Below are 12,401 nucleotides of genomic sequence, written 5' to 3' on the forward strand. Positions count from 1 at the left end.
AGAGAGAGAGAGAGAGAGAGAGAGAGAGAGAGAGAGAGAGAGAGAAACTTTCTACTCAAATGCAAGTGATTCTGAATCCCATTAAAGTAATACTTCAGTCCATCTTCTATAAGGCTTCAAGCTTCTATTCAATCAACATATGGAGGTAATCGGACACAGTACATAAAGGTTGCCCACGCTAATTAACCAAATAAGGTAGTTCTGAGCTGAAGTCAAGAATTTAGTCTAATACCGTGTGCCATCAAAAGGGGGAAATGAGAGAGGGGTCATCGTGAAGCATTCAATAAAACAGTAAGCAACAGAATCAAATAAGAAGCATGGGAAGAAGAGTAAGTACCAATTCCAAGGCAAGGTATGCATTTGCAAGTGATCTCCTTGCCCCTTTTGTTGTAATAGCCGAAAAAACCAGAACCCTGGCAACTCCTACACTTTCCAGTCCATTCGTAACTTCTTTACAACCTAAACCCAAAATCAAGTGATGATTAATAAACTCAAAAGAAAAGAAATTGTACTCATCAAAATGTAATGTGGTTCATGAAGATTACACTTAGTCGGAGGTAGAGAGAGATGAGAAAATACCTGCATTTGGGGATCATAACGAAGAAGACGATCAATCTCTTCGATGGGGACAGGAGTGGAGTCAGGATAAGTCATGGGAAGGGGAAGTGCATCGCTATCATCAGCGAGGTAGCTCTCCCTATTGCGAGATCATCATTCTCTCTCGCATTCGTTCGTCGTATATTATTCCTAATAACCGGGCTCCTCCGCAAGCCGTGGACGACACTTGCCTCCGAGTCCTGAGAGAGACCTGCGGCATTGGGGACATCGGCGGCAGTAGAGACTAGGAAACAACAAGGAGGGTTAGAACCTCCAATGAGAGGGAGGTCTGCGGCTTGGCAGCTCAATGTAGTTTCGGGAGATAGTTTGAGAGAGGAGAAAAATGAGGAAATAAAGGGAGAAGGAAGGAAGCTAGGATTTTTGACAACATCCGTTCTAAACGTCTAATGCAAATTCCAGAGGAAGCCAGACGGAGCATTCTCTTCTCTCTCTCTTTCTGAAAGTGAAGTACAGGTTTCATGGTACGTGGCCTGTTGAGCAATTTAGGGACGAGAATTGGGTTAGAAATTGACTGGCTTCATTAGGAGGTAAGATCCTCTCTCCGAAGTGTTTTAGGGTTCGAAAATACCTTCATTCCCTTCGTAATCATACTTAAGAATACAATGAGAGAGATGATTATCAACCACGAAGACCTACCTTCCGCACTCCCTTACAACACTTAACATATCCTACACCTACAATTATAACCACCCTAACTCCTTTATAAAATAACCACTCAACTCCCACATGTGATCATAACTGATCCATATAAGTACCTCTCATACTAACTCTCTCACATGTGATAACACTATTCTACCTCTCACATGTGATAATACTTATTAGTACATGCACTAACCACCCCTATTATAACCACTCCATATAACTACATAACTACCCCCACATAGGCACGTAACAAATCCTCCCCACTTAGACTCGGCTTGTTCTCAAGACATAAAAGTAGGAAATTGATGAAGTACGTCCGTCCGATTCTCCCTCGTGGCATCTATTGGAGAGAGTCCCTGCCAATGTACTAACACCTATGAAACACCTTTCTGGACTCTAGTATCCAAGATTGCTTGTGGTTTAGTTTGCAATTTTTCATCTTCTCTAACAATCTCGGGCCGATTTCCTTCGACCGGTATATGTTGGCCAATTTTTTTCTTCAACAAAGAGACATGGAAGACAGGGTGAATGCGTGAATCAGCTGATAGTTGCAATTTGTATGCTACCTTACCCACCCATAGGATGACTTGGAACGGACCATAGTACTTGGGAGCTAACTTTTGGTACTTCCTTAGGTGCACTGAGCGTTGCCGATAAGGTTGTAGCTTGAGGTACACCCAATCACCAACTTCAAATTCCCATTCCTTATGCTTTCGATAATAGACCTGTGTTCATCTGATTTTGTGTCTTTGAAAGTGCAATCTTTAAGGCTTTAAGCTTCTGGTCCCTGGTCATTAGTTGTTGGTGAACGGCTTCTACCTTGGCAGTACCTGGGACATATGTGAGTAGGGACAGTGGTGGCTGCCCATAAACAATCTCAAATGGATTTGTTTTAATGGATGAATGCAACTGGTGTTGTAGCAGTACTTCGCCTAGGGAAGCCAATTGCTCCACTCCTTGGGATTATCATTGGAGAACCAACGCAGGTACATCTCTAGGGTTCGATTGACCACTTCAGTTTGCCCATCAGTTTGTGGGTGGTAGGATGAACTCATATTGAAACTGGTACCATTGAGATGGAATAATTCCTCCCAAAAATTACTAGTAAAAGTGGGATCACGATCACATACAATAGTACGTGGCATCCCTTGGAGTTTGAATACCTGCTCAAAAAATAATTTCGCAATCCCAATAGTAGTGAACAAATGAGATAAAGGGAAAAATGTGCATACTTGGATAAACGATCCACCACCACAAATATAGCTAAACGTCCCTTAGAATTAGGTAGCCCATCAATGAAATCCATGGAAATATCTTCCCAGATTCGTTCAGGAATGGGAAGTAGTTGAAGTAGGCCTGAAGGAACGGTCTATTCGACTTTGTGACGTTGACACGTGTCACAGTTGGATATGAAGCTAAGAATCGTGCTCCTCATTTTCGGCCAATAAAAGGTAGTTTTGAGATGTTGGAGAGTTTTGTGAAACCCTTCATGTGTGCTCCCATGAAATTGTCCAAGTATATCCAAAATTACAGGAGAGTCCTTGGAGTGATAAATTCTTGATTTAGAAAAAATTATCCTTCTTTTTCTCCCCATGGCCCCACTGCTTCTCCTTCTTGAATGTGTCTCAACAATTGGTTGCAAATAGGATTCTCCTTATTTTCCTCTTTTATTGCGAAGATCCAATTAGGAAGGGGACGGGATAGGGTGGCCAAGTGAGGTGTGGTGTCCTCTTTTTCCTCTTCTATATTGTCTCTTCTGGATAGGGCATCTACAAGAATATTCTCTTTCCCTTTTTTATACTCAATAACAAAGTCGCAACGCATCAGCTTAAAAAGTTAACGTTGCTGGGCAGGATTAGTTATCTTCTGATGCCATAAATATTTCAATCTCTTTTGGTCAGTTCTAACCACAAATTGGCGTCCTATTAAATACGAATGCCACTTCTGAACAACCAGTATGAGAGATAAGATCTCCTTTTCATACGTAGACAACAGTAAGTTGTTACCTTAGAGGGCTCTGCTAAAATAAGCTACTACCCTCTCTTGTAGTAATACTGCGCCAACCCCAGTCCCACAAGCATCACACTCCACTACAAAATCGATGGCAAAATTGGCGTGCTATTAAATAGGAATGCCACTTCTGAACAACCAATACGAGAGCTAAGATCTCCTTTTTATACATAGACAACAGTAAATTATTATCATGGAGGGCTCTACTAAAATAAGCTACTGGCCTCTCTTGTAGTAATACTGTGCCAACCCCGGTCCCACAAGCATCACACTCCACTACAAAATCGATGGCAAAATTAGCTAGTGCAAGTATGGGTGCTTGAGTCATGGTCATCTTCAACTTCTCAAATGCCACCTTAGCTGTTGCGCTCCACATAAACTGATTCTTTTTTAGCATTTGAGTAAGCGGATAGGCTATTTTACCATAATTCTTGATGAATTTATGATAATAGCCCGTTAATCCCAAAAAACCCCTCATTACCTTCACAGTTTTGGGTCTTGGCCACATCAGCATAGTAGTTATTTTCTCAGGGTCCACCGCTACTCCTCCTGAAATTATGTGTCCAAGATAATGGACCTTCTTTTGGCTGAATTCACACTTCCCTTTCTTGACAAATAAATGGTTAGAGCATAGAACCTTTAAAGTAAGCTCTAAGTGCATCATATGGTCTTCCCAAGTCCTACTGTAAATAAGGATATCATCAAAAAAGACCAAAATAAACTTACATAGGTACTCCTGGAACACCAAATTCATAAGAGACTGAAAGGTTGAAGGAGCATTAGTAAGGCCGAATGGCATTACTAAAAACTCATAGTGGCCATGATGGGTGTGGAAAGCCATCTTCTCCATATCTTTATCCACGACCCTTACTTGATGGTATCCTGACCGCAGATCTAATTTGGTGAAGAACTGAGATCCATGGAGCTCATCAAGCAATTTATCAATCAACGGTATAGGAACCGATCCTTGACCGTCAATTTATTTAGTGCTCTATAATCCACACACATGTACCACAATCCATCATGCTTTTTTACTAGGATGATGAGAGAGGAATAAGGGCTATTGCTTGGCCGTATGATTCCTGTATTGAGCATCTCGTCCACCAATTTTTCAATCTCCCTTTTCTGGAAATGAGGATACCGATATGCCTTAAGACAGATGGGTTGACTTCCTATCTTTAAGGGTATTTGGTGGTCCTACAGTCTAGGTGGCGGCAACCCTATGGGTTCTTTAAATACGTCTCCATATTGGTGAAGAAGTCGTTGGAGTTCATGAGATGTGGGCCTCTCGATCACTGATGACGTGGAAGCGGTTAAAGAGTAGAGGTGTAGCAGGACACCTTGTCTACTCTTCATGATCGCATGATTGGAATCTTCAACCGCCTGGTCTCCCTTAACCATGACCCCCTTAAGAAAATTTATTTATTTTCAATTGAGAATTTCATTGAAAGATTTGCAAAACCCACAAAATAGGGCCTAAGGTATGTAACCAATGTGCCCCCAATACCACGTCATATCCTTCCAACGGCAAAAGGAAGAGGTCAATCAGGACTGGTACTCCTTGCAGAATGAGTATAACTCCTTCACAGACTCCAAGACTCGCCAGCTTTTCTCCTGACGCCACCATTACATGAAAATGATGCTTGTTTGTTGACTCAATTCCTACCTTCTTGGCAATTTTTTACTCATGAAATTATGAGTGCTTCCCGAATCTATAAGAATTGTAACTGCAACATAATTAATACTTCCAGTCACCCTCATTGTTTTAGGAGCCTTGCAGCCAAAGATGGCATGAAGTGAGATCTCTGGTACATCATCCACCTCAATAAGGGTTGTTCTTCATCTTCCAAAGAGTCTTCTTCTTCTTCCTCATAATTCCCTTCAATTACAAACAACTTCTTACATTTGTGACCCGGTACGTACTGCTCGTTGTAGTTATAGCAGAGTCCTTTAGATCTTCTTTCTTGCATCTCTTTAGGAGTCAGCCATTTGGTAGGAAGTACAGTAGGGGCAGCCACAGAATCTTTCGGATTTATAGCTGACTTGCACATCTCCACAGGAGCATAAAATGCCTCTATGAGAGATTACGAGACTCATAGAGCCGAGCCAGCCTTATTGCAGCCGATAAGGTATTTGGTCTTCTTACCATCACGTCTGCTTTAATGCCATCTCTGAGTCCACTAGCAACTTACTTGGTTGTTGGGAGGAAGATACCTGACTTTTGAGAGTAGCTTCTCAAATTTAGCCTGATAATCTCGTACAGAACTCACCTGCTGTAATTTATTCATCTCTGTGAAAAAGTCCTGATACTGAGAAGGGCCAAATCTTATATGCAACCCTTCACAGAAGGTCCTCCAGGTTATCTCTTCTGTATCTTGCTTAAAAAGCTAATACCAGAGTTGCGCATCTCCTTCCAAATGGAATGATGCCAGTGCAACTCGCCCTTCCTCAGATGTCTAATGGAAGTAAAAAAACTACATCCAAGTAGTGGTCTCTTCTTCCCCATTGTAACGAGGGAAATCTAACTTCACTAACTTAGGAGCGTAAGTCTGCTGAGTAGTTATAGATCGAGTGGGTTGAGGAGGAAGAGGAGTTTGATGCCTCTGTTGTTGTGTAGAGGCTCTTAAGCCCTCTCCAGTTTCCATTTCAACTCTTGAAGGTTGTGCATACATTTTCTCAAAGAACTCAGTGAGCCAATTGAGAACATGCTGTTGAGAATCTAATCGTGTAAATATCTCCTTTTGTACCTCATGGACATTGCTTAACCCATCTTCAATCCTTTCCACTCGGTCATCCATATTCCTGCTCTGATACCAAGCTGGTATGTGCCCCTATTTACTTATTTTGGAAGAGCAATTTAGGGATGAGAATTGGGTTAGAAATTGGTTGGCTTGATTAGGAGGTAGCCAATCCTCTCCCCGAAGAGTGTTTTAGGGTTCAAAAGATACCTTCATTCCCTTCATAATCATACTTAAGAGTACAATGAGAAATATAGTTATCAACCATGAAGACCCATGTTCCCCACTACCTTACAACACTTAATATATCCCACACCTACAATAATAACCATGCTAAATCCTTCATAAAATAACTACTCACAACTCCCACATGTGATCATAAACGATCCATGAACTACCTCCCATACTAACTCTCTCACATGTGATAACACTATTCTACCTCTCACATGCAATAACACTTACTATTACATGCACTAACCATCCCTATTACAACCACTCTATATAACTACATAACTACCCCACATAGGCATGTAACATTCCACTTCCTTCTTCTGCTACTTCAGTTCAGTTCTGCTGATACTGATTGTCAACAAAGATCGCGGCAGCCACAAAACAATATTTAGTTTTTTCTTCCTATAAGTTCAAGAGTCCAGAGATTGGATTCAGAAGTCAAGAAAGGTATGCGTGTTTCTTCTTGGAATGGAATGTGATGAAGAGGCGATCTTTCGAATTTGGATATGAAATCGATAAACAAAGATGGTAGTTAGAAATGTACAAGTTTAACTACCACAAGCACAAAACTAGAAGTATAGGCACTGCCCAAATGTGCCGACCAATAACCCGGATCGGGCTCGTCTCCAATGAGCATCCAATGATTCCTTCAAATGCAACACATCATCCTATACCGAATCCAGCGATCGACGTTCATTCGAGTCGTATCTCTCTTTTTACTGCTAAAAGAGTCTAGGGTGACTTGCTAAAACCTAATCTCTCGTTGATCATTCGATCGTCTGCCTCATTCAGACTAGGAAGCCAAAAGTGTTGGGACCTACCTCATTCAGATCAGGAAGCCAAAAGTGTTGAGACTTTTATGTGGGCTGACACCAATTAATTCAATGGGCCCAAGCAGTTGTAGACCCACTCTAATTAGGAAACTTTTTCGGAATGGAATAGGGCTTTAGGAATTCTATTATAAATAGAATATTGATGGTGCCTATAGCTATTACTTACACAACATATTGTTTATAAACACTACTTTCTGTCAAGAGCAAGTGCATAGGGAGAGGAAACCCAAGGGTAAGAGGCTACAAAAGATCTCAGTAGAGGGACTACAACATACCAAATGCCTATGGTAAAATAAGAATTCTTTGTCAATGGGCATCAGTATCGTCAAACGGCAACAGGGAGTAGGGGTGAAATAGGCTTGGGTTGGGTTGGGTTTTTTAAAAACCCAGTCCAACCTTGAGTTATCTTGACCTCAGCCCAAATCCAATCCAACCTTGATTGACCTTGATTTTGTCATAGACATGTAGTCCTTGATTGACCTTAACTAACCGAAGTCTTAATTGTATAACTCTAGAACAAAATTTAGTCATTAGATCTAGGGATCCACATAAGGCTGATCATTGCCCTCCAAAATTAGGGCTACATCGCAAAAGGAAAGAGTCTCAGGGTTACAGGGAATGATCGCAATCCCAATAGAGAAGAATATGGCAACAAGTGGGATTAGTCCTAGAAAAGATGATCAATATACCATCATCGAGCTTCATACTATTGACAAAGCTCGGCCACAACACAATGAATATAATAAACCAAGTTTCCCACAGTTACACCGACTCACTGAACAATTCAAGATGGATTTCTCTGATTGGGGAGCATAAATGTAAACATTGTAATTACCTTTTTGGACAAGTGCCTCAACAAGAAAGGTAAGACCATGTGTCACACCCCGTTCACCCTGAACCGGAGCGGTGACCGAGTTAACACCGGTTAACCCAAACCTGCCAGGATCATCAGATACTGTATTCCACCACAGCATACACACATTAACATAAGTTCATCAGATCAGCGGAAGACTAAGTTTTACCTGTGAATAAATCCCATATACTTGATACCCGAATTGTGATACAATAATTATATAATTTGGGCCCGAAGGCATGATATATACACGAAAAGAATATGATTCAAATACCAAGTATAAACAGGAAATCATCAAAAACCATCAGAGTACACAGCTCGGATCGGTTTCAAGGCTGGAGCTCAGCTCGGCATCAGGGGTTGTGCCCAGCTCGGCATCACATAGAAGAGCTCAGCTCGGCCTCGGAAGTGGAGCTCAGCACGGCCTCCAAGGTGGAGCTCAGCTCGGCCTCAGAACTGCTGTCCCGCAGCACAGCTCTCGCACAAGCAGTCAATGCCGTGCTCTAACTCCTCAGGGGTCCACCAGTCCTCTTCAGGAAACTCGACTGTGGGACCCACCCCATGCTCCTCAGATGTATGACCTGCAAAATCATCTAAAAAGGGGGTGTACACGTGGGATGAGCTCACTAGCTCAGTAAGTAGAAAGATGGACCACTCACAACAGTCCACACATCACAACACATCATATGCACTACATGCCATGCTATACATTTTAAATCACATCCACCTAAGCAACATTACTAAGTCTTTGGTTTTAGTGCTACTACAACCACAGTGCGCGTATACTCCAGGTACGAGCCGCAAACTCCCTCCCGCGATACGCCCATAGGGCTGTCGGAGAAGGCCCACCGTGAGTACTCGGAAAAGTAAAGACAATGCCGTCCACCAGCTCTCAACATAAATGTAAATGACTGAAAATAAAGGTGCTGACTCCAGCAATTTAAAAGCAATACGATTGGCCCTCTTGAATGTACCACCGGGGTTGCCGACTGTCCTACATGACTCATCGGGCGTAATGCCTAACCGCCACAGTGTCCGACAACCGCGACCCCTGCTTCCCCCCAAATGGCAACCCAACACCTTAACCCCTGTTGGGAAGGGTCGTAGCACGGGATGGTGAGAATCCTAATACCGCATGCTCCTATATGACAATAGTACGACTGCATAGTACCTCCGTGTCCCATTCCACGGGCCACCAATGCGTTCGTTTCCAAGCCGACTACGGCATCTAATCTATCAATGCATTATGCACCAAGATGCCCACATTCAACATATTCCCATCTCATTCAATTTGCATTTGAAAGTAAACATAGCATATATGCACATCAATGTGTGGAATGACTAATCTATATAGCATATTCATGATGACATGACTAGATTAGATATAATTAAATGAATGCCAAACAAATGCCTTGAAACAAGGCCAAACGTCCTCTCTCCACTTACTTGTAGCGTATAAGGATTCCCGTTCGGTACGGGTGAGATCCGGAGCGAATCTGGTAGGATTTGGTGAACCTAACATAATTGAGCGGGGTTAGTACTTCACCATTTTAGAATCAAAATTAATGAAATCCGATGTCAAAATCGTGTTTAGAACGTCAAAAGAAGGTCACACGTCCGATTTGGGTTCGATCGGACATAAGGATCACCTTCGGGGCCACACGGGTGGGTCAGACAGGTGGGCTGTCTACCCACCGGTCTTACCCATCGGTTGGGACCGGCGGGTAGGGGCCCGCCGGTAGTACCCGCCGGTTGGGCCAGGGACCCCCTTGCTAGGACCGGCGGGTAGGTAACCGGCTACCCGCCGGTTGGGCCCGAAGGCCCCCCTGCCTTCTCAGGTGGGTACCCACAGGCGGGTAGGAGCCCACCGGTTGTACCCACCGGTCTTGGCGAAAAAGACACTGTTTCTTCCCCATTTTCTCTATTCTTTGGGGAATCAAATAGGGCTTTTCCCCACCCATTCTTCATACCCTCAAGGTCCTATAGGATGGTTCTAACCTAGATCTAGGTTAGATTCAAGTGAGGGCAAACCATCTTACCTTCTTTGCTCAAGAACGACTTCAAACCCTCCAACCACTTTAAACCCACAATGTTCCTTCCACCTTGTCAATATCTCTTCAAATCCTTCAAGATCAACACATAAATCATCTATTAAACCTTAGATTCATCATTTCAAAGGGGTTTTACAAGATCTCAAGAAACCATACTCGAATCAAGGGTTTAAAGCTTGGGTATGGTGAATGTTCACAAAACCCAACTTTTCTTACCTCCAACTGTAGATCTAGAGTTGAAGATCACTCTCCCGGCACCGGAATGGGAAGACCGAGCTTCTGTGCCGCTGAAATCCCCCTTTTCTTCCTCTTCCTTCTCTTCCTTTCTTCTTCCCTTTCTTTTCTCTCCTCTTTACTTTTCTCACCAACGTACGAGGGTAATAAATGGAAAGAAAAGAAAATCATAAAGCCTTATATACCATTCCTAATTAAGTGAATAGTGCACTTGGATGGGTCACTCAGGTGGGTGCTCCCACCTGTCCTACCCACCTGAAAGCCAAAACTTGGGATTTTGACCGGGTTCAGACCTCGGCGCGAACCCCACCCCAAGCATACGATGTAGCATACGTATATACCTTAAAATACGGATATAATACCTGTTTTATCCGTACATAGCCTTATGGTACACGGTTTGGGCACTCCCATCTCTTTTGGCACTAACTCAGACTTGTCGGGCCAGCCGGTGTTTAAGGTCACCCGTGCCATCATAGCCCATAAGGAACCTGCTCTAATTTCCTCTGGCTCGGTTCCTGCATGGTTAAACTGGTTCAACCGCGAAATCAGACCGGGTTTAAGAAGCGGGGTATTACACTTGTTCTTAGAGAAATTCCCACAAAATACATTCTGGACAAATGGATGACATTAGACCCGTTATGTGGTTTTTGTCATCCCCAACCCGAATCTATATGGCACATCTTTTTATCATGCGATTTCATCAAAAGGATTTGGGTTGCTTGCCCTTTAGGCCTACGAACTGAGTCTTTCTCTGCTTCAAATTTTCAACAACTCTTAATGTATTTGTTTAATTCTAATATTATTCCAACCAATGTAGCAAGGGTTTTTTCAAGACGTTCATTACCATCTGCTATTTTATTTGGAAGCACAGGAACGAGATTGCCTTCGCCAAGGCAATACCTAATCCTACTAGTATCTTGAGAAATGCAAGATCTTGGATGCGGGATTCTGGTGTTAAGCAAATCCAAATCGTGGATAACCCTATTCAACCAACTCATTCTAGCCCTAGATCACATGAACAGAAAAATATTCTTATTTGTTCAACTATATCATATACAACTTCAAAAATGTTTGGATGAGCTTATTGTTTAATACAAAATAATACTAACTTCTCTTTTATGTCTAACTATGTGATGATAGGAAACCACACTGAGGCAAGCACAAGGGCTCTACTATTTGGACTGAAACGGGCTAAGGAACTAGGTTGGCAAGTGGAAGAGATCTGAAGCGACACCAATAATTAAGCACTTTTTTGGGACCCTAGTACCAAATCGTGGCCTTTGAGCACTCTACCCTTAGTTTTTTACTTGAATTTCAACCCAAATTTTTTGCTTAAGCTCAGGCCTACCAATAAATTGGTACTTTTTGTCAAAAATATAGCACATCTCTCTTTATCTACTAAATCTGTAATTAATAGCGAACCCTAGAACATATAGTTACCTACTATACTTTGATTGATCTTCTTTGTTTGTATTTAAAAAAAAAAAAAAAAAAAAACTTTACACAAAAGTTTCTTAGTCGTATCATCAGTATTTGAACTAAAAGCCAATCCACTTTTGTCAAAGTTAATGGTAGGCTTGAAAGATCAGAGAATAGGTCTATCAACACCATCTTATCAACACCACTTCATTCTCCATTAAATTAAATGGCTCCACTTTTAATCTTTTCAGAGCTTCTTGAGGCATCCAACAAGGAGGTCCACTCAGCTCATTCCTTTTTATTGTAGTGATGGAAGGCCTCTTAAGACTTCTGGCAACCTATAAGACCTTAATCTCTTTAAAGGAATAAAGAATTGCTAGACATGCGTTGAAAATCACACACCTCTTCTTTGCAAATGACACGTTTATTTACTTATAGGGCCACACAAGAGGATGCATTGTCCTTTTTAGGTATTAGACAATTAAAAGTGTAGTTTGTATTAGCAGGAAGGACAGTGGAGTTGAAAAATTCACAAAGTTAACAATGTCTATACATAAGAAATCCCAACATTCCTGGAAGAAAATTGCTTGGAAACCATCAAAGGGGCCAATAGAGAAGACAGTATTTTTGATTTCCACAAGCAATGGGATTGCAATAACGGGTGCACAGATGAAATTATCTAGAGGAGAAAAAAAAGCATTCAATAAAAGAAGGATCTAATGATAGAAAAAGGGTTGAATAGGAAAGAAGCGAATTCAGATGCAATTGCACA

General features: G+C 42.0%; 1 protein-coding gene across 1 annotated transcript in view; it reads right to left on the bottom strand.

Annotated features, from left to right (window-relative positions):
* LOC122060566 (calmodulin-like protein 30) overlaps positions 1–1,172 on the bottom strand; it is a 9,910-nt gene extending 8,738 nt beyond the window's left edge. The window contains exons 1-2 of the mRNA XM_042623699.1: positions 580–1,172; positions 338–459 (exon numbers count right to left, since the gene is read on the bottom strand). Coding sequence (XP_042479633.1) covers positions 338–360 — 23 coding nt within the window. The 5' untranslated portion in view covers positions 361–459; positions 580–1,172. The remainder of the gene's footprint in view (positions 1–337; positions 460–579) is intronic.
* Between the last annotated feature and the right edge of the window lie 11,229 nt (positions 1,173–12,401).

The sequence above is a fragment of the Macadamia integrifolia genome, chromosome 14 (genome assembly GCF_013358625.1).
Source record: "Macadamia integrifolia cultivar HAES 741 chromosome 14, SCU_Mint_v3, whole genome shotgun sequence".
Classification (NCBI taxonomy): domain Eukaryota; kingdom Viridiplantae; phylum Streptophyta; class Magnoliopsida; order Proteales; family Proteaceae; genus Macadamia; species Macadamia integrifolia.